This window comes from Populus euphratica, unplaced genomic scaffold, assembly GCF_000495115.2.
Source record: "Populus euphratica unplaced genomic scaffold, PopEup_1.0 scaffold306.1, whole genome shotgun sequence".
Lineage (NCBI taxonomy): Eukaryota > Viridiplantae > Streptophyta > Magnoliopsida > Malpighiales > Salicaceae > Populus > Populus euphratica.
The window spans coordinates 245,101-268,767 of record NW_011500191.1 but is presented as its reverse complement, the minus strand read 5'-3'; the positions used below and the strand labels follow the sequence as shown (position 1 = coordinate 268,767).

The window sequence follows — 23,667 nt, the reverse complement described above, 5'->3', positions numbered from 1 at the left end:
TTTTGAAAAATGAATTAAACTAGAATAGTTCTTAACAGAACTAACCCACACACAACTTAACAACATTGGAAGGGAAACCAGAGGCAAAGTAACTAAAATCAACAAATAAATCGTTAACACTTAATTTAACATCCAATCCAGCATAACAATTACTAGCCCCCTCAAAGTTGTTGAAGGATAAATGACGAAGACAATTGCACCTTGCATTTAATGAATAATCATGATTGCATAGCATTATCTACTAGACAACCCTCACTACACTCAATAGCCCAACCAAGTTAGATAAAAACCAACAGCTTTCTAAAACCGAACTCCAAGACCAGTGCACCCTCTGTAGAAAAACTGAAATTGAGAAGAGATGTGAGGCAGTCCAAAAAACAAGCTATAAGAAAAACAAGGATTCCAAACATGAATGTCTAGCCACTCATAATCGAGGAGTTAAAGAGCCTTATGGTGACACGAACAACAACCTTACTTGCCTATAGGAAGCCCCTAATTAATAGTAGTGAAAATGGATTGCACATGCTTCCCTGACTAACCATGCCTCCAAGAAAAAGAGCAAAGAAAAACCTAAACAACCCTGCTTAATAACACCTAGCCACTAAAATCATCAAGAGTAAAATTAGTAGCACACTTTCCTGATCATCCACGCAACACATTACCTTGACTAACCATGCCTTCAAGAAAAAAAACAACAAAAAACCCAAACATCTTTTGCTCAACAACACCTAGTTATTTAATTTATTAAGGGAAAAACTAACAACATACTGCCACAATCTACAATCAAAATGTCTCAATGTCCAGAATAAAACATACAAGGAAAAAAATAACATGTTTTATATATTTGTAAAATTTGTTTTGTGAAATTAATTTTCTAGAAATTGTTTTTCTCAATTTTTTAATGTAAAAAAAATATTAACAAATATACCAAACACATAATATTTTCCAATCAACTTCTCAATAAAACTAATTTGGATGAAAATATTTTAATTTTAAGATGTTAAAACGTTTTTCATGATATTACTAACTCACAATATTCATTAACACCACAACTTATTTATTTCAACAATCATTATCAGCCCATTATCATTACCATTATCACCATCACAATTGCATTATCACCACCACCATTGATTGATACTTAAAAGTATATTTTTATCAAAGTTTTATATCATCATTTTGCACTTGAAGTATCAATAACTCCTTAACTAAAACATGTTTTATAATAATATATCTAATAATATAAGATATCTTTAATTTATGGTAAATGTTCATTTTAAATGCAGGCATATCACATAAATGAAAGGATTGATTGATGAATTTAAGAACTGAAATTGAAAGGATAAAGAGATGACCAAACTTAGAAAAGAGATGTCGGTGCAATCCAAACCGGAACACTTTTCGGTAATTAGGTCATATTTGGAGCTATAGATCTCAGATTTAGGTTTACTTTATATGGATGGAAAGATAAGACATAGGCCTACAACTTTCATATGGAGCCCAAGATCTAAAAAGGTCATTTTCAAGTCTAAATTATTGCAACAACAAAGAAGCCCGAATCTGTCCTCCAGCCCGAGCACTGTTGAGCATTTTGGCCATATTTGGAGTTCTAGAAGTCAAAATAAGCTGAATGTTTTACACAAGAAAGATGAGACAATTTCCTACAACTTTCATGTTTTTAAGTGGCTCTAATTTTGACGTTATCAATGACGTTTTGGGCAGACAAGAGAAGATAAGGATTGTCACCAAGTCAAGAGTTGGTCACCCACTTATTAATTAGTCATCAAATCAATAGTTCCCAATTTTAGCCTATAAAAGAAGGCATTTGCCATCCATTTAGGCATCTTCGTTTCCAGACCAAGATCATGCTCTTGCTTTCTCTCTTTGTATTTTTTGTAATATTTATGATTTGCTTTCATTAATATCAAGTTTATGCCTTTCATTTCCTTTCCTTTACTTAGTTAACTTTTATCTTATTTATGTTCTTATTTTGTTTATTTATTTTTCTTTCTTTCATTATGTCTAGCTAAGTTTATTATGTCAAGGTAAAAAGGTTACACTAATGGTGTAAGAATAAGTATAGTGTAAACTTAATATGAACTTTAATGTTTGATACTAACATGTTTTATATTTGTTATCTTGTTCACTCTTTAATACTTTGCTTGTTAAATGATTAATCTTGATTTATGTTGTATAACACTTGGTACAACAAATACTTGGCATTTTCATAGCCCATACTGTATGGTATAACCGACACCTTAGCTATGAAAGGAACTTGATTTGTTGTTAATATAAGTTATAATCATGAATGCTTGACGAGATTTACAAGTATTAGCATTAATTGAATAAGATGACTAATGTAATCATGTTAACAATCTATAATCTGATTGGAACCTCCTTTGTGTGTGGTTTTCAATTGAATAATAAGAGTTTATATTATATTTGTTTGACATACCATTAGTGGAGCCTCTAACCTTGACATTTGTTATTATCATTGTTTAATCCTTATACTAATATTCCATCTCCAAGTTCTCAACTTCTTTATTATTATTATTATTATTATTATTAGTACTACTACTACTAGTATTATTATTATTATTATTGCTACTAATATTATTATTGTTGTTGTTGTTTATAATTTGTACAATTAACTTTCCTATGATTCGACCCCGGTCTTGCCGGGTTATTTATTACTTCGACACTCCTGCACTTGGGAGAAGACATCAATCTTTTAGTCGTGTCAATTACATTTATAGAAAGGTTAACACCTAGAGATAGGCAAATGGTTGAATTGATATGCAATGGAACTTTTCAAGATAAAGATCCTGATGAAGCAATGAAGTACTTAGACTTGTTAGCTGAAAATGCTCAAAATTAGGACACCGCGGGTACTTATGAGGCACTGAGTAAAACTCAACCTCATACATTTAGTGGAGGTATGTACAACCTTAGGGAAGATCATGACCTTCAAGCCAAGTTTGCATCTTTAGCTAGAAAAGTCAAGGCACTAGAATTGAAAAAGAGTGGTCAATTAAAATCTGTTGAAAACATGGTGTGTCAAATCTGTTAAACAAATGAACACTCAACCAATAATTGTCCAACCTTGCCTTCTTTTAAGGAATGTCTCCATGAACAAGCGCATGCTTTAAATAGTTCCCAAAAGGCCAACCACAACCCATACTCATAAACATACAACTCTGGTTGGAGAAATCACCTAAATTTTAGTTGAAAGAGTGAGAACAACAATGCACAAACTTCACAACCATCATTTCAAGCACACCATAATTTCCAAAATTCTCATGGATATACACCTCCTTATGCTCCACCTCCTAGAAGAAATCTTGAGGAAACATTGCATGCATTCATTGAAAAGCAAGAGACAATCAATACTCAATTTGCTCAAAACATGATAGATTTTAAAGATACTCTTGCAAAATTAACATCTGCTCTCAGTTTCCAAGAGAAGGGTAAGTTTCCATCTCAACCACAACAAAATCCCAAGGGGCAATACAATGCAAATGCAAGTAGTTCTGGAAGCCAACACATGGATCAAGTCAAATCAGTCATTACTCTTCGCAGTGGTAAGGTTATTGAAAAACCTACTCTTGAACCTTATGAGAAAGATGATGAGTCAATCTCTAAGGGTAAGGAAGAGGTTGAATATGAAAATTGTAAAGAAACAATTGATTCCTCGCCAGCACTTCCATTTCCTCAAGCCATGACCAAACAAAGGAAAGTCAATCACAACTCTAAAATCTTTGAAATTTTCAAACAGGCAAGAATCAATATACCTTTGCTGGATGCTATTAAATAGGTTCCTTCCTATGCTAAATTTTTGAAATATCTATGCATTGTGAAGAGGAAACTGAATGTGAAAAAAAAGCCTTTTTAGCCGAACAAGTAAATGTTTCTAGCCGAACAAGTAAGTGCTATTCTTCAGAACAATAATGCTTTGAAATATAAAGACCCTGGTTGTCCTACAATTTCTTGCTTTATTGGAGAGCATAAAATTAAAAGAGCCTTACTTGATCTTGGTGCTAGTGTGAATTTACTTCCATATTCAGTTTTTCAGAGTCTCAATCTAGGTGAGTTAAAACCAACTTCTATATCTCTTTTACTTGCTTGGCACTTTTATAGCCCATACCAAGGAATAATTGAAGATGTGTTAGTACAAGGGTATAACCGACACCTGAGCTATGAAAGGAACTTGATTTGTTGTTAACATAAGTTATAATCATAAATACTTGATGAAATTTACAAGTATTAGCATTAATTAAATAAGATCACTAATGTAATCATGTTAATAATCTATAATTTAATTGGAACCTCCTTTGTGTGTGGTTTCCAATTGAATAATAAGAGTTCTTACTATACTTGTTTGACATACCATTAGTGGATCTCTAACCTTGACATTGTTTGTTATCATTGTTTAATCCTTACGTTAATTTTCCATATCAAAGTTCTCATCAACTTTTCTTCTTCTCCTTCTTCTTTTTTTTCTTTATTATTGTTATTATTATTATTATTATTATTACTACTACTACTATTACTACTACTACTACTACTACTACTACTACTAGTATTATTAGTATCATTATTGTTGTTGTTATTGTTATTATTGTTGTTGTTTATAATTGTTGTTTATAATTTGTACAATTAACCTCCCCGTGGTTCGACTCTGGTCTTGCCGGGTTATTTATTACTTCGACACTCCTGCACTTGGGAGAAGACATCAATCTTTTAGTCGTGTCAATAACCATCACCAATAATATTATCATAATTATCATAATTACCAGTATTATTATTTTTATCATTATATCATATATTTTTTATTATCATTATTTAAAGCTACTAGCGAAAGTAAATGTATCTTATAAAAATAATTTTTTTAACATATCTAAATAATAAAAAATAATTTCCTTTTTAGAAAAATAAATTTCACAAAAATTTTTTTGGTAAAATAAATAAAATTTTTAATCCAAAAAAGGTGATTCGATATACCTTTAGCTTTGGACCATGCTTAATTCTAAGAGAACAAGGAAAAAACAGTACTTTTTAAGTGATATTTTCCCATCTCTCCCACCCTTCCAAATCTTTCATATTATAAAATTTGAACTCATTTAAATTTAGAGATACGATATGAAGAGCGTGTTTGAGATTGAGTTAAATGTTATTTTTCAAAGTACTTTTTACTTTAGAATATATTCAAATAATATTAAAAAAAATTATTTTTAATATCAGCATATCAAAATAATAATAAAAACACAAAAAATCAATCTAAAGATAAAAGAATTAAAAAATTTCTTAAAAGCACAGTTCATCCATTATTCTAAACACTATTAAAAAAATGATGATGGTGATGTAACATTTCACCTATTACCCTAACATAATGAGCTTCATAGTAATGAGCTTCACAATGAAGTTTTTTTTTTTTTTTCCTATTTAGCTCCCACCTTTTCTTTTTCTTTTTTTTCCCCTTCATTTCCCTCCCTTTTTCTTTCAATTTTATTTTTTTAATTTTATCTCTAGATCATCTACGTTATTTTTGAATCGGTTAAGTTAACTAGATTACATGAACACAGCTTTTACATGTTTTAATTTTAAATATAAGTTAAGTAAAGAGTCAGGTCATGAGTTTTTTTTTGTCAATTTGTAAATTTCATTCTTTTGCTCTTTTTATCATTCAACTAAGCTGTTTATGGAGTAACCATGTCAAGTAGATAATATTAGGATAATTTCTACATAGTTTGATTTTAAATCTAAGTTAAATAAGGAGTTAAATTAAAAAAAATTTAAAATTAATATACTTGACTAGATTTAATAATAATATCAAATAATTATTTACAAGTTAAATATTTTTTTGCTACATTGAATTTTTTTTATCCGATCTATGAAATTAACTCTTAAATGATTCATAAGTCAGAAAAAGAGGTAGCATCCATATAACCTCAATGGACTAAAATCTATAGAAAATACTTGAATTATTGGTTATTTTAACTCACTATTTATAGTTTTTTTCTCTTAATTTTAATACATAATTTATTGAGTGTTTGAATTAAGGCCTTCCATCACAATAACAGTTACAGAGACTTCACTATTCCACCTATCAAATTATATTGAAAGACCACCAAATCAATTCTTTTAACCTTATAAATAATATTTTAAAATACGAAAAGTTATTTTAAAAATCAAATCAAATACAAAGTCCTAGCACTATCAAATTTAATAAAGGTTAAGTTCAAAATTTATGTAAATGAATTAAAATATTTTACTTCAACTTCAAAATTTATGATGGGATCATAAATGATAGGGTTTACACACAACTGATGTATGTGTTTTATAAAATTTTATTTTTTTACTTAAAATTATTATTTTTTAATATTTTAAAATTATTTTAATATACTGATGTTAAAAATATTTTTTAAAATAAAAAATTATTATTTTCATGTATTTTTAAATGAAAAATACTCCAAAAAAGAACTACTATTACACTCTTAATTACTATCTAAAATTAAAAAAATCAAAATAAAAAGAGTAATCAACACAAAGTATAGATAGTTTTGTACCCTTATACACATTTTTGACACGATATGAAAAATATAATATAAACTCAGATAATAAAAATAGATCGTTATATAGTAAGGAAATTTTTTTTCATATATAATTTAAGTAATTTAAAAATACAATATAATTATTTTATTCATTATTTTTATTAACTAACAGTTAACAAATTTAAAATAAACAAACAATCTACTAGTATACAAGTGTCTACACCTACACTTGGCTTATAAAACTACAAAAAATAAAAACTACTGTATCTTTAGTCCAAAGCTTGAATGTGTGCAAAGAACAAGAATTGTGTATTGTTTTTTCATAATTGTCTAAAGAAAGATCAGCGAGTAACAATCCAATTCTAACCATAGTTAGATTGCATACTTGGTGGGGGGAGGAATGAGAAAGATATTGTGCAGTGGCCAATATGTAGCATTATCTTCACCTTTTTAGATATTTATTTTTCACCATCATTTCTATATCCCAAAACCAAATACTTCATGCGTAGAGCTACTATCCTTTTCAATCTAGAGAAAAAAAAACTTGAATAAACAAGTATATTACTCTAAATAAACTCATAAATTAAAAAGAAAACAAAAAAAATAAGGTAGTAATGTAAAATGATCCTTAGTCAGTGTCTAATGGGAAAAAAATAAACAGAACTATAGAATAACTTACAATTGTTGGTGGAGAGGATGCCATTGTCTGGAACTCATAGTGGCTAGGAAATAGATGCAGTCGATGATGAAAAAAAACAAGAGAGTTATTAATAGTGGTTGATTGTTGAATGTCTGGGAGGAAAAAAATTAAAAGAGACTAGGGTAAATATAGGGTAAATATTGTACATGTGGTTTGGAGCTGATGTGGAGGGCTGAATTTTGGAGATAAAAATTTGGTGCAATACATGTATTTTTGTGAAATTGCAAAATTGATTTTAAAATCAGGATATTATCCGATTTTACCTAATTATAGTTTGATGTTAACCATTTTCAAGTTTTCAAAGTGATTTCACATGTATAACATGTGTTGTTTGATTTTATAAGTTAATTTGTAATTTTAACAATCTTGTTTTGAAGATATATAAAAAAATAAGATTAAGATGTATAATGAGAGATATAAAAAAAAAAACACCACACTTTTATAAACTTCAATAAAATTTGATAGTGAGATGAAATATGATCATTAATTAGGTTTTTCAATCAAACATGGTCATTCTTTTAAATAAAAAACATAAGCAATTTGGTATAGGAAATCTCAACATTTGTTCTTGAATTTTTTTTAATGTAATTATCCCTCAAAATTATCATAGCCATTTTGTAAAAGTGAATTTACGATAATATGTTTTTTTTGGCATAAAAATCTGAATTGACAAAAATTCACAAAGTAAACCAAAAAAAACCCTCAAAATGTCACTATATACCAAAATTTAGAGCGAAGAAACTTCGTAGACTTAATCATCATTTATTTTTATATTTGGAACAACGTTTGATTTCATTTTAAAAATGTATTTTGATTTGAAAAAAAATATAAAATTACTTATTTTTTAATATATTTTTAAAAAATAATTTCATCACACAACCGAGCACATATTGATTTCTAACCCTTTCCTTTTGTTTTGAACTTGGCGGGTTTCCCATTTTATTTCATCCTCAAAACCCTGAAACCCTAACTCATTTCTTCATGAATTAGACTTTTCACTTTCTCCCTCCCTGATGCAAACAACAGCCATGAAAGTGATAAGATCATTCTACACTTACAGAAACCGTTTGCTCTTAAAACCCAACCCAATTTCTCTCTCCCGCCATTTCCACCTCACCACCTCCCCTTTCCTTTGCAAAAAATCTGGTCTCGCTGTCCATTCCTCCGCAAACGACCCCACTCCCATTGACAACTCCAAAAATGCCCCTCTAGTTTGGAGTGTTTTCGACCCAATCTCGGATGGGACGGGGAAGCAGAGTGGCGCCAGCAGTAGTGCTGAGTTTAGAGAATCAGAGCTCAGGCTGTCCAGTTTTGATGAGAAAGTGGATGGCTTAGCGGGAGAGAATTTAATCAAACGAGAGAAAACCCAGATGGGATTGCCGAGTAATCGTAATGAAATAGAGGATTTGAAGAAGGAAAAGAGATATATGGGTGTGAAGAAGGGGAGTTCAGTTAATGGGGCGGTGGGATCTGGGGATAGAGCGGTGTATAGGACGAAGGGGAAAAGTAAAACCAGTTGGGTTTGCGAAATTTGTGGGTTTACATCAGGGCAATGGTGGGGGTCTTGTCGTTCCTGCAATGAAGTAGGGACAATGAAGCAATTTTTTGAGGCGAAAATTGGGAGTGGGAATAAGGTGAGTGGGATCGAGGCTTCGGAGAATGCAGTGCGGTCTTGGCTGCCACAGAAGCCTGGGGAGTTGCGTCCTTTGAGGCTGACAGATGTGAATCGTGGGATGAATATGTTGAATTGGCGTATTCCTTTGTAAGTTGATATCTTATCAGTTTTGGGATTTATTTCCTGTTTTGTTGTTTTGGCAACCGAAAATACCACTAGAATTTGTGATGCATCTTTTCTTTTCTTTTTATTTTGTTGCTATTGTAATAAAATAATAGGATTAACCATGCATTAAGACAAAAGATAGCTGCATAGATGTTATGAATTTTATGTTTTTTGCTCCTGTCTTATTGCTCGATTTTTTTTTTCATATTTCACAAAGGAGTGGAATGAAACCAAAGTCTTCTGTTCCGTTTTGAAATGAGATGTTATAAAGGACTATAACCCCTAGCCTTCTAAGCTTATGATGCGGGTTTGATTCCTGCTACCCGCTTATACAAGTGGTTATATCAGTTGATTTTGGTGAGAAGTTAAAGATCTAGGGGTTGAAATGTCAATTGTGGAATACTGTGGAGGTATGGCTGCAAGGGCAGTGGCCATGGTTGTGGGGACTGTGGTGAGTGCTGTTGGTGGAATGGTGGGTGGTGATGGTTGCACTCATGGAACCCATTTAATTCCACCAAATTGAACTTTTAAACCGCTATGTATCCTGTTAAATAACATAGTCTGGTTTTTAGAGGAAATGTAAGGTCACAGCCAATTAGCCTTGGTTGAGCAGAGACTTTTGTTTATTTGAACAAGAAACGTTACTAAAAACTAAGATATTGTGTTTTTATGTAGGGTGTTCATTATTCTGTCTGTTACTTTCAATGCCTTCGTATGCAACTGTTTTTTTTTATTTTTTTTGTATGTTGTAATGGCTGCAACACATGTGTAATCTGGTGATTAAAAATTCAATGGAGGTATGGAATTGTTGTGAAGTATGAAGGATACAATAGGAATATGATTTTTATATGAAGAGAAACAACTCTCTTATGTTCGAGTGAGAACATCATTGGATTGCCTGGAGGGTCCTCCATGCCTAGGTTTTTATTATTTTCAACGTGCATTGTTTGGTTGACTCCTCTGCACCATTTGTGGACAGCTCTTGCAGCCAACATCCCCTCATTGAATATGTAAAACAATTTCCAACATTTATTATGACAGATACCTCCGTTATTGCAGCCATGCTCCTTTTTTTGTGGAATGGCAGAGAATTTCTATAGCTTTTAGGCATTTGCTTATAAAATGTAGTTTACTTTTCAATTGCACAACTGCTTTGGATCTGTAATGATGAATTTATGATGTTTCATGATATTGATTGATTGAGTTCATAGTTATATATGCTTTAGGAAATCTGTTTTCATATTTTTTGGTTGTGATCCAGGTCTGGACTTTTTGGAAGTGAAGTTGAAAGGGTGCTTGGGGGTGGTCTTGTTCCAGGTTTCATCAGATTTACTTGATAATATTTTAAATTAATAATTGTTTTGGGGTAAAAAGCATAGAAGCCATTGCTTGGTGATGGGTCATGGGCTTGCAACCACAATATAGCAAGTTCAAGTTTTTAGAGCAGCCACTTTACGATGAAATATTGAAAAGTTGGTCTCTCCAAACATTCTTTACAAAAAACTCTATTTTTTGTAGAACATAACCAGTTATAGCCTCTAGCATTTGGAAATATTACTTTGTTTCCTGACCTTTTGACTTGCTGAATTTTATTAGCTGGAAGTTTTAGGAGCAATGAAGCACATGATTGAAATCCATAGGCTTTAAGTCCTGCTTTCTAATCCTGCACACAGATGTTTCTCTGTATTTTGCTACTTCTTTCATGTCTTAAGTCAAGTCTTTTCAAAATTGTCTGTTTTTGATGCTCAAGTCATTCTTCTGTAAGAAGTGGACTCAAAGTTTACTTTGGTTATATGTCCTTTGATTTTGAAGGTTCTTTGGTTTTGGTTGGTGGCGATCCTGGGGTCGGCAAGAGCACACTGTTATTGCAGGTGAGTTTCTTGTAATAATTTTGATCTTATGTGCTTCTACATCGTTAGAATTTGTTGCTTTAATTTTTTTAATCGTCAGAATTTGTTGCTTTAATTTTTTTATGTGACCAGATTTTTTTTCTATATGCCTGATTTGATCTCGTTTGATCCAAAATAACCCCTCTATTAAGTATTCTATCCTATGTCAACTCTTTTGAATTGAAAGGTTGCTGCAATAATAGCTGACAGTGAGGATCTTGGTGGATCAGCTCCAGTTGTATATGTTTCTGGTGAAGAGGTTAGTGTTTCCTGCAGACAAATTTCACATGCTTCATGCTTTCTCAATAGCCCTCTTGGCCACCCACCAAAAAAATGACAAGGCCATATGCTTTCTTACCTGTGCAGAAAATGACATACCAGTTTTACATGGTTTTAATGAGGCTTTTTAGTAAAATTATTAGAAGGGAAAACCTGATTTTTAACTCTGAACTTAGAATGAGGAAATCTTAAGGATTATCACCTCTTAGATAGGGATAGGGCGGGAGGCCCTGAAATTGGTACTCAAGCTATCTAACTCATGTTTTGCTCCTGGAAGGCTACAACAGTTGGGCTGCTATCCTAAGATAAATTTTGACATTTATTTGGTAATATAAGTCTTGATCTTATTATCAACAAGCAAATACCATTTCACTTTTTTCTTCCTCATGGCAGAGTGTAGAGCAAATTGGAAACAGAGCTGACCGTATGGAGATTGGAACTGAGGAGCTTTACTTGTATTCCAGTACTGATATTGAGGTGAACAATTTCGGACTTATCCTAACTGGTTTGTTGGTAATAGTTTTGATTTGAACCATCCCTTTTCTTTAGTGATTATTTTGGTGCTCGTTTATTAAACTCTTTCAGGCTGATCATGAATGGGCATTCTACTCAATCATCCAGGTCTAAGATACTTTTGTACGAACTTCTCATAATTAGTTTCCTTGCCCTTTTTCAGGATATACTTGGAAAAATTCAGCATCTCTCCCCCCGTGCTCTGATTATTGATTCAATTCAAACAGTTTATCTGAAAGGAGTTGCTGGAAGTGCTGGAGGACTGTCACAGGTTGGAACTTTATGCACTATAGACTGCCAAGTGCAATATCAGATTTTAGCTTAACGTATTCAACTCTTATGGGGTGCATCAGTGCAAGAAGACATGGTGCTAAGCAATGTATTTTGACCCAAAGTTATGTAAATCGCCTCATTTTCTACGTAGTTCTGCGCTCAAAATGCAACTACTTTTCTTAAAGTTACTGTCTTGTTGACAATCCAGAGGCCTCACACATGAAAGACAGCACCTTTTGTCCACCTATCTTCATTCTCTGTGAGCAAAAGTAATGCAAACATTTCAGAATGATGTTGTCAGAAAGCATTATGTGTAAATTTTGGCGGTCCTTTTCCTATGCTCTTTGCTTTCTGAAGCAAAAATGCAAATATCTGTGTGCTGTGGGCACATTTATCTGGTGGTTTCAGGAGAGAGTTGCTGATTGCTGTTACTGTATGGATATGTGACAGGTTAAGGAATGCACATCAGCCCTGTTGCGTTTTGCGAAGACAACTAACATCCCAATACTTTTGGTGAGAATCCTGTGCAATAACCTAAAAATTACTAATCTAGTTTCGTTTAATATCTTTGAATTCATTATTCAATTATAACTTGAGATTACCAAAAAGTTGGGTTCTGTATGCTTTCACACCATGTGTCAAAAAAATCAACTAGACTGTTATTGCTTTGGTGTTTTGAATTAATGTAATCCATTTACTTTGTTACTCTCATCTGTGTTGATTTCTCTTCATTGCAGGTGCAGCAGATAAATTAATTCTTTTCTTTAATTATTGCTTCTGAAGAGTTAAAGTCTATTGAAAAGCATAAAGGAGATCCCACCAAATACACAAGTATACATGCAAGACTGATCCTTCTTAGACTGACAAACAAGTGGATAGAGAAAAAATTAAAAATCAAATCAAAACTAAAAATTTGGAAACTATGGAGAATAGGAAATAATATTGTGCATGAGGTGCTGGGTTATAGCTGAGACAATAGTTATGCTCTTAAGTTTTGCTCAGTTCTGGATTTTGTTTTCTTTTGTCAGTGAACTTTCTTCAGGGACTGCTAGGGAGAAGTACTAATATATAGGGATGGTTTGTTCACTCTGGTATGGTAATGCCTGGTGATAGAGAATACATCAGGAACTAAATGATCCCAAATAGACATGTATGGTATATGCTTCCAGATCATCATGTCATTACTTGGTTGGTTGATTTTGCTCTTGTTCTTTGGAGTCATACCTCTTTATTAGCGATGGAAGTAAGCAAGCACTCTTTGGCTTTTGTCTCTTCGGTCTCTCACTGTAGGAGTTACAAAACTGTCTTTTATACCATAGTCTTGCCAAGTCCTTAACTTGAAAGTTTGATCTCCCTTTTCCCTCATTTTTCTTTTGAATCAATTTACTTTTCAGTGTCACTTTGGTAAAGGGGGCTAGATTGATTTTTTGCTTGTCTTTAATTGTTTATTTTCTTCTCTTGTTTTTTGCTTATCCTTTTCTATTATTAGATTTATACATCTGTCAATCTGTAGGTTTCTCTATGATTATTGACATGCTATTACTGTAAATCTCTATCTTGCATGCAAATAATCTTTTCTGCTCTTGTCCCTTTATTTTTCATCTCTTTTCTTTTTATAATGTTCTGCAGATTGGACATGTGAATAAATCTGGAGATATTGCAGGGCCTCGTGTATTGGAGCACATTGTTGATGTTGTCTTATATATGGAAGTTAGTACCTTCTTAAATTATCTTTTTTGGATAGTTGGCAAAGCTAGTAATTGGTTATACTGTAGATTGTACACTACTTTTCTTACCTTTTCTATTTGGCATTCTTTATCTGTTTAAAGGATGCCTCTCAGGTTATACATTTTTTTAGAGAAACTTCAACTGCTAGTTTTCAATTGCAACTTTAACCCATTACTTTGGTGGGATTCCAAGGCATTTGTTTTTTTTTTTACTTGGAATGTGAAGATTGCTAATCAGTGACATGTCATGCTAACTACCAGGGGGAGAAGTACTCATCTCATCGGTTGCTTCGACCTGTGAAGAATCGTTTTGGGTCCACAGATGAGGTGTGCAATTCTAGGGATCTACAACTTTGTGCATATTTGTGGCATGCATTCATTTCATCTGGACATTCTGGTATTTAACTTTTTTCCCCTCCAATTTGGAATTTGTCTAAGACTTTTGACATTGCAATTTTAATTTTTCAGTCAATACATAGGAGCTGGGTCCTATATCCTCTATGCATTGCAGTTCTACCAACTTTTGGCTTGTTTTGGAAAGAAATATTGGATTAATTGTTAACTTTCCTGTGCTAAAGTTTCTAGTTTTATTTTAAAATTTGAAATTTTCATGTTCAAATAAGATCTACTGAAGAAATCTTATACCATGTAGTAATTTACCTATTTAATGAATTTTTAATACTTTTACAGTAGAGCACTGCATAATCCAAATTGGTGTTTAAATTCTAATTTTCTGGGATGGTGTTTGGATTACTTTACTGCATCATGGCTCAAGCAATTACATATGTTGTCTATAACATGTATTGTCTCAGAACAGCAGCTGTAACTTTCTGTTTTCTAGAAATCTTTGTGGAGGGATTTTCCTGGAAATAATTTAAAAAATGAATGTGAATTTTCTCCTTGATGTTTCTAAAGATTTAGATGCTAGTTTTGCATTTCTGAACTGATGTTAGAATTATCCCTTGTTGTCAGCTTGGAGTTTTTGAAATGTCACAGTTGGGTCTGGCAGTTGTTTCCAATCCAAGTGAGATATTCTTAACTGAGCAACACTCAGATTCAGATTTTTTAGCTGGGCTAGCTGTTGCTGTAATAATGGATGGATCTCGAAGTTTCCTTATTGAAATTCAGGTAATCTTTATAATTACCTTTTATACTTCTTACTTTTTTAAAATTTCATGTATGCAGTGGATACACCATTATTGAGGATAAGAAGTCCAATGATGATTTTACTGAGGTTTCCTTTTTTTTTTTTTTTTTGTTCATTTATTTATTTTCACCAAATGCTGATGGTCCATTAAAACTTTTATTCAGGCACTCTGTGTCTCTGGTTCATCAGTTTCAAGGCACATTAATGGAATCCAATCAAGCCGAGCTGACATGATCATTTCTGTAAGTAATCTAAGGCTTTGATAAGATTTCATATGCTTGTCATAATTGCTGCTGGATACACCTTTTCTTTTTCTTTTTTGATTTAGATTTTTTGTTCAGATGTATAATCGATGTCATATCTCTTTTTTTAGGTTGGCCTGTACTGGCTAAATTGTGATTGCTTATTTTCAGTCATCTCTCTTTTATATCATTGTCCCAGTGAACTTATCTTTGAAAATTGGCAAAAATCTTTAACTTGTTCATAAGAAGTAATGCATGCTAGAAACCAATGTCATGATCTCGAGGGTCGGGACAATAGCATCCCTTGGATAGATATTAATCCTTGAGAACATAGATGTGATTCTGTGAATTGGGTTAAAACCTTGAAATCAAGAATGGCTATTTGGTGAGCAATCTTCTTGGTCAACCTTCAAAGAATACATACTACCACAAGGTCACCTAGGATAAAGTTCAAACTTGAACTGCATTTAGCTGGAGGTAACCCAGTTCTCAGCCACTGCAAGTGGCCTGACTGAATAGGAGTACATAGGAAGTTGGACATAATTCCCACTATGTAATTTGATTTTGGCCCTCCTGTTGTGATATAGGGCCTATATGATTTGGGCATTGGCATATCCCAATGGAGGGAATCACTGTTATGTTATGGACATCATGGCCATTACATGATTACAGTTTACAAAAAAATCTCATTTGTTCTTTAAATACTTACAACTACAACACCTTGTGATTCCAACCAAGAACCATGGTGGTGGGCACCCTCTCCTCGTTTCTTTTTGGATATGAAATGAAATTGAAGTCTGCACTCACTAACTTACATCATCACTACCATGTGTTTGTCTTATGAGCTTGGACAATTCTTTTGGGTGAGAAGAAAGGAACATTTTGTTAACTTGAATTATTTGTTTGATTTCTGTAAGTGTTGGAGAGTATAAGATGAAATTACCTAACTTTTCATGTTTAGAAATGTAAATTTGAACAAGATATGTTATTTACAATCTTCATGTGTTCACACATGTGCGTGCACACCCACACAAACACATTTTTCCTCCTTTCTTTGCTTCCAAACTAAAAGTAAAGCAAAGCCAATGCTGAAGTAGCAACTGAATCTCTGAAGTGACAGCCTATTTTAGCTTATATTTAAATATTTCACTTTGAAAAGTTGACAAGCATTTTTTTTTTTTTAACTATTTCACATGTCTCTGGTTCTAGGTTCTTATAAAGCAAGCTGGTTTAATGCTCCAAGAGAATGTAAGCTGATTTTTCATGTTCCTTTTCTGGGGTTGTGGTCATTGTGGCCTATCCAATAAAACATGTCTTTCTAAAGTGTTGTATTTGCATTTCCTGCTTTTCATTTATATTGAACTCGTCTTAAACTGGATTATGTGAAATATGAACTGAAAAAAAAGCAAAACCTTAATTTGAACTTGTGCAATATCAGTCAAATAATTTCCTAAAAAACAGTTATGAAAGAATTTACCATTGTGGCCAATCTAATAAAACATGTCTTTCTAAAGTTTTGTATTTGAATCTCCTGCTTTTCATTTATATTGAACTCTTCTTAAACGGGATTATGTGAAATATGAAGGGAAAAAAAAAAGCAAAACTTTAATTTGAACCTGTGCAATATCAGTCAAATGACTGTCAACATGCAGAAATCTGCAAAGGCAGAGTACTGAATTTTTAAAATGCACAGGAATCTGTAAATGAACCAAATAAGATGCATTTTATGAATGTTGAAAATCCATACGAGCTTTTTATTTTTTCCTCACTTAATGACTTTAAGCATCCGTAGCATGTTTCTTTTGTACTCTGCAAGTGAACTAATGACCGAATGCCTTAACACAACTCTAGGATTTCCTTGTCTTGTTTTTCATGATTTAGAGATGATTAAAATATTCATTTTGTTAATGTGACTTGATACCTTTTAAAATTATTCTAGTTTAAAATTAGTGGTTTTTTGTTTAATTCTCATTTGTTTTTTCTTCTATTTCTTTTTTCTGAACTAGGCCATCTTTTTGAATGTTGTTAGCGGGGTAATGCTGACAGAGACTGCTGGTGATGTTGCAATAGCAGCTGCAATTTGCAGCAGGTGTGTGATTTGTAGTCTGGTTCTCTCCTTTCCTTCATGCTCTTATAACTGATATGCATATTTTTTTAATCGGAAATGATTGGCATCCCGTCTACCCTTACATACCTGATAAATATAAATATACTGTTGTGAATTCTGCCAGTGCAACCTGTGACCTTCAGTTTGCATTCTTTCAAAATGCTCCTCTCTTGGTTAATTTGTCCCGTCTTTGGTCCCATAGATGTTGATATTGGATGCAGAAGTTGAAATATGATCAATCTGTTTTTTTTTTTTTTTTTCTCATTTCAGTTTCTTGGAATTTCCCATTCCCAATAACATTGCATTCATCGGAGAAATTGGCCTTGGTGGTGAGCTTCGTGCAGTAAGTACATATTTCCACTGTAACAACCAAAATCAACTGTGGTTTTTTATTTTTATTCTCTGTAGATTGTAAACTTCTGTTTAAACATCTGTGACAACCAAGAAGCACGTCAAAATCAACTGCGGTTTTTTATTTTTATTCTCTGTAGATTGTAAACTTCTGTTCAAACCTCTGAACCTTTTTCAGCTTTCAAGTTTCATGCACATGAAGTAGCACATGATATAACTGCATTTCTTGTTTCCTCTTAGTTCTTTAAAGGCGTGTCTCAGAAAATGGATGCAACTGGTATTTCTGATTTTCCCTTTTCTTCTTTATTCTTACAAGACTTGTGTCAGAAAAATAGATCCAACTGGTTCAGACTGGTTATTACTGGTTTTTTGTTTTGAATACTATGTTTGCTGCTGTGTTGACTTGTGGAGTTTCAACTTAGTGTGGCTTGAAACCTTCTGCGTCTGGACTTCATTGTAAGTTTATTGTTATGATTTTGAAAAGCCTAATCAGCATTTTAGAACTAGTCAGCAAGCCCAGCACTGCCTAAACATGTATAGTTCTTGAGAAGCATGGTTATTAAAGCTTTGCCAAGCTGATGATGTTTGGATACTATGCTGCTAACTCAAAGCACAACTTGCTTACGGAATATATTACTTTATTGAGAACATGCTGTTGGTGCGTTTTTTATAACATTCAATGCAGATAATTACATGAAGTTTGCTACGTTTAGAGCCATAACATGTTCCTTGATAGTTGAAACATCTATATCTTTCACTATTTCTTGGTGGAGTTACGGAGTATCTTGTTGCATGTGCCTTGTTTAATGTATATATTTTTGTCACGACATTGCAGGTACCCAGGATGGAGAAAAGAGTACATACTGTCGCGAAACTGGGATATAAAATGTGCGTAATCCCGAAATCAGCTGAAAAATCTCTTGCAAATCTAGGTTTCCAAGGGATGAAAATTGTTGGGTGCAAGAATCTAAAAGAAGTCATCAACACTGTATTCAAGGCTTGATGAAATGAAGTTGGAAATTATTCTGCCATTTTTTGCACACAGGGCTGGTGGAGAGATGTAATGCTTTGTACATATTGTATTTGTTATTGTTAGAAAATCTGTAGTCATGTTAAAATGTTTAATGGATTTGATATGATCGTGTTTCTCTGATCAATTCCCTCGTGAATCAATCCTTAATGGTGTTCTATATATGGCCCATCCAAGAAATGCAAAATGGGATTACCTGTAAAAACCAGCAGGGACGTTAATAAAGAGATATCTTCGTAGAGAGTGGGTATAGTTGTGTTTTAAAGTATTTTTATTAAAAAAATATATTAAAATAATTTTTTAAATTTTTTTTAATATCAGTGTATTAAAATGATTTAAAAATATAAAAAATATATTAATTTGAAGTAAAAAATAAGAAAAATTTTAATTTTTTTTTAAAATGTTTTTGATACACAAATAAATAAGATTTTATTGAATTGGATGCCCTTGTTTATCCGTTCAACATGATGGTCCTGGGACTTGGTAGGCTGCACATTTAGCTATTGCTAGAATGACATTCTTATTCTGCTGTCAAGGTTGATCACAGACTTTACTGGTTTCACAACCTCCTTGGCTTGGAGCCAGAGCACAAGAGGAGGATAGATTCTAAAATCTGCACTTCTGTCCTAAACACTAGCGTGATAAGTCCTCTGACAAATTACAAAGCTCTGGTGATCAGGGATTAGTCCAATAAATACATGATAATTTGAGTACGAAAAGCAACCATCTCGATGACGCTCATAGAGAAGCCGAGCGAGCTCGATATATTCTGATTCCCTGTAAAGGTTGTAACAGCAGAAAATGGTGCAGATACAGAAGTAACAGCAGAGAATGGTGCAGATACAGAAGTAACAGAATCCATTTAAGATAAAAAATTTAGTGGCGAGGAATGCATCAGGAAAGGAAGAGTGAATCCCTGTTGAACTCTGAACTTGAACACACCTAAGCAATCATGGGAAGGAAAATGGATGAGATTTGCTTCTGGCAAAGAGGGACTTGCAATGTTGTGGGATCATTACCATTGTTGGTTATGCTGACTGTTTCAAATGGCTGTTTGCAATTCAACAATGTTGGAATATATACGAAAGAAAACTTTTGTTGACTGATTACTGACCTATGTATTTTAGATTTATCGTCATCTTTTTCTGACTTGCAAAGTGATCCTGCAAGAGGAAAATTGTCCAGTGACGTGAGAAAAATCTTCTTGCCCAAAAATGACAAACTTTATCTTGATTAGAAAGGAAAGATTATAGAACAAACATTTTGAAGTCCAAATAAAGTTACAGCTACTACAGCATCGCAGTTTATGCCAATTTTCAAACATATAATAATTGTTTTAATGTTATGGTAGCAGTTTAACAATTTTGGGTTCTGCGTCCTCTCTAATTTTCTTAAATCAGTGATTGTCATATGATGCTGTAATTTTTGAAAGCTTTCTGGAATCTGATTTCTTGAAGATGAATGGAATATCACTGGAGAATTTTTCGTTGAAAATTGCTTTAAGCACTGGTTTTATCTCAATTCCTACCAGTACCAATTCCCTATTCATCCCTAGTTTCATCTATATCTGACCATAACCGCATGCCTTGGCAGGCCACCAAAACTTGAAAAAGGCTTGTGTCAAGACCCGAGCTTGATGCCCAGAATCAAGAACACAACATTTAAGGTGGTTTGGCAATTGCACAGAGCTACTGATTTTACTAGATAGAGAGAACTACAATCTACATCAAGGGAGGAGGAGAAAACTCTTCTCAACTCTCAACTCTCAATATCTCTGTAATTGCCTCGCTTCTCTCTTCCTTTTAGTGTGTTGTTGCTGTGTGTTTTTCTGCTCTCATAAGTTCTCTATTCATAGTTGAAATGGGAACGCATCCCATTTTCATCCACGATTTCTCCCAACAATTTGGCAGACAAACCACCAAAAAATCTTCCCTACTGTCCAGCCTAATTTGCTGCACTGAAATCTTCCCTTCCTTTCCAGCTTGATTTGCAGCTGGATGTGAACCATCTTTCGTCCCCACACCCAACAGCTTGTCCTACACCACAATGCCCGAAAATCCCTGTTGCGTTGCTACTCCTATAATTCGCCCCTAAAATCCATGGAAATGGTTTTGTAAAGCATCATTTCTAAGGCAGAGCATCAGCATACCTTCATCTTCTGAGATAACCACAGACAAACATCTTGGAGTAACTTGTTTCCAAGCATCCTGTTTATTCATGGAAAGTATACTTTCAGGAAGAAGCTCCTGTCCTGCCCCTTCAGCTATTACTATAACCATATGCCCGTTCTCTTTTAGCCTTTTCTTAATGTATTCAAATAGTCCTCCTGCCCCATCAAGATAGAAGGGTGATTTTGGAAGCAAACAACACAGTCCACATCTCTACTGGCAAGAGTGGCGTACACTGCTAAAAATCCTGTTTTTGATTTTCTCGTTCAATTCAGATAGCAAAACCTGGGGGTGCTAGTGAATATTTGTAGTAGAGAATTGGTTGGTTATATATAATATTGATTTTGTTTATGTATTAATAATTTTTTTTTTATTTTTAATAATTATTTATATTATTAATAAATTTAGAGTAAGGATAAAATTTACGTGATAAAAATACTTTATAAAAAAATTATAAAATTATTATAATTAAAACATTCATATTATATCAAAATATTATTTTTAAATATTTCTGGTCAATGTTCTATTAAGATTAAATATTAATGAGAGTTATTGGGATTAATGCATATTATATTCCTTATTTTATGAAGGGAAACAATTACTTTCATAAACTGAGGTATGAGGGATACTTGCAACTAATATGCAAGTGCTTGACAGATAACATATACACTGAACTGACCTACAAGAAAATTTCATATGGAGAGATCACCTATATTTATGAAAATGTTCTTGTGATAGTTGTGTAAATGATCATTAGACTTCAGAATATTAAATTATTTTATATAAGGAGTATTATGCTTTCATCCTATATACGTGTTGTCATAATTAAAAGCAATAAACAAGTAGATATTGGGTATAACATAAACTATATGAAGATATTTAAGTAATTAAGAGAGGATTCATCATTCTAGATAAATTTTTAAAAAATATTCCATATATTCTCAAATAACATTGATTGTGAAATCTTTGGTCAAGGTGAAATGAGTTTTGAAAAGAGTTTCAAAATCTTATTCAATGAATCAATGACTATAATATTGAGAACTAAAACAATTTAACAAAGTAGATATACTTTATACTATAATGTTTAAATTGAAATATTCATGATGAAAAATAATAATTATACCTAAAAATTAGTCACTGAAGGGTTAAATTAAATCACTTATAACTTTTCTAATATTTGAGGGATCATAATAAGTTATTAGATAATATACTTGATTTTTAAATATAAATTAATCAATTATTGAATTGATAATAAACTAAATTATTTTACTTATTAGTGAATACTTCAAAAATTATTGTGAAAAATCCTTTTACTTGTATGCAAAGTAGACTTACCTTGAAAATCACTGAATACCCTTTCTGAGTTCCATCTCCTCCAATTATGAAAGAATAATGGAAATATATGTAGAGATCCTATGCAAGATGTAAGTGCAGAAATCCTACACAGATCTTTTGCATACATCACTCTACTAAAAGATCCCCTGCTATAATTCTTCGTTCTATTTACTTCATGATTTCTGTAATTCCTATATCAAATCATGTATATATATAGTAATAATCAAAGACCTGTAATGTCCTGTATTGTATGTAATGCCTATTTAAAGGCACAAACAATACATTGAATAATAAGTTCAGCTCTCCTATATGGTATCAGAGCCTTCTATCACTATGACATCTTTCTTTTTAGTTCAAACAATGTTCCCTGCTTCTTCTCTTGAGATTACACTCCTGAAATCACATCTGCCTGATATCTCCATCAAGCTGGCTTTAAACAATTATCTTTTATGGAAAGCACAGGTTATTCTTGTTTTACATGGTTATAGACTCCTTAGATACGTGAAGGATGAAGTTCCCTGCCCATAATCAACTATTATTGGTGAGAATGGTGAGTTGCAAACAAATCCTACTGCAACAGTGTGGCTGTGCACGGATCAATTGATCCTTGGATGGATCAATAGTTCATTATCTGATGGACCTCTTTCTCAAGTCATCAATAGTGAATATTCGCATGATGCATGGCAAGTGTTAGAGACTATTTATAGCACTCACACTCGAGATCGCATCCAACAAATTAAAGGCAAACTACAGTACTTGATAAAAGGTACCTCTTCACTAAAAGATTATTTACACAAAGAAAAATCTTTGGCTTTGTCTCTCTATGGTGCACGTAAACCACTGGATAATAATGAATTCATCATTTGTATTCTTTGAGGATTAGGATCTGAATTTGATCCTATAGTAGTAACATTAAATGCTAGAGATATCTTTCCATCTCTTGAAGGAGTTATTGGCAAACTCCGTGACTTTGAAATTTGAATTCAAAGAGCATGAATAACTACTACTTCTGTGGCTTTTTATACAAATCATGGCTGCATAAGCTCAAAGCCATGGATAAACACCAGCACTCATGGTTGCAATCATCACAACTTCACTAGAAGAAATCCCATTAATAACGCTCCACTACGAGCTAAAGAGACTCGTTTTCCTCACCAAAATGGAAGCTTAACTGGAACTTGTTAGAAATAAATCTCACATCGTGGACGTGGTGGCATCACTTGTTTTCGATGTGGGGGACCTAATCACAAAGTAGATGGATGCTTTGCATATGATGAAGAAGCTGATCAATACAAGGCCTTTACTGCAATCAAAATTGGTGAAACTGCAGAAAAGACATGGTATTCTGACACTGGAGTAAACCAACATATGACGTCAGACACGACGAAAAGATTGATGTCTTCTCCCAAGTGCAGGAGTGTCAAAGTAATAAATAACCCGGCAAGACCGGGGTCGAACCACAGGGAGGTTAATTGTATAAATTATAAACAACAACAATAGCAATAATAACAATAACAACAACAACAACAATAACAACAACAATAACAACAATAACAATAATAATAATAATATTAA

At 32.8% G+C, this 23,667-nt stretch overlaps 2 protein-coding genes across 3 annotated transcripts; one reads left to right on the top strand and one right to left on the bottom strand.

Moving 5' to 3' along the window:
* Positions 1-8,128: 8,128 nt before the first annotated feature.
* LOC105111717 (DNA repair protein RadA-like protein) lies at positions 8,129-18,758 on the top strand. 2 transcript variants are annotated; one of them, XM_011007162.1, is made up of 15 exons: positions 8,131-9,013; positions 10,293-10,348; positions 10,844-10,902; positions 11,108-11,179; positions 11,593-11,676; positions 11,876-11,983; positions 12,436-12,498; positions 13,615-13,695; positions 13,974-14,039; positions 14,685-14,840; positions 15,024-15,101; positions 16,311-16,349; positions 17,108-17,190; positions 17,479-17,551; positions 18,395-18,758. In XM_011007162.1, exons 1-15 carry the CDS (start codon positions 8,265-8,267, stop codon positions 18,560-18,562), a joined length of 1,935 nt encoding a protein of 644 aa, XP_011005464.1. In that variant the 5' UTR covers positions 8,131-8,264; the 3' UTR covers positions 18,563-18,758. The 2 variants fall into 2 exon arrangements, with proteins under 2 accessions (XP_011005465.1, XP_011005464.1); XM_011007163.1 differs by lacking the exon at positions 17,479-17,551 and having other exon boundaries at positions 8,129-9,013.
* Positions 18,759-19,215: 457 nt separating this feature from the next.
* LOC105111722 (uncharacterized) lies at positions 19,216-20,951 on the bottom strand. The gene is made up of 3 exons (XM_011007167.1): positions 20,739-20,951; positions 19,704-19,752; positions 19,216-19,531 (listed from the first exon to the last, which is right to left on the bottom strand). Exons 1-3 carry the CDS (start codon positions 20,866-20,868, stop codon positions 19,216-19,218), a joined length of 495 nt encoding a protein of 164 aa, XP_011005469.1. The 5' UTR covers positions 20,869-20,951.
* Positions 20,952-23,667: the final 2,716 nt, after the last annotated feature.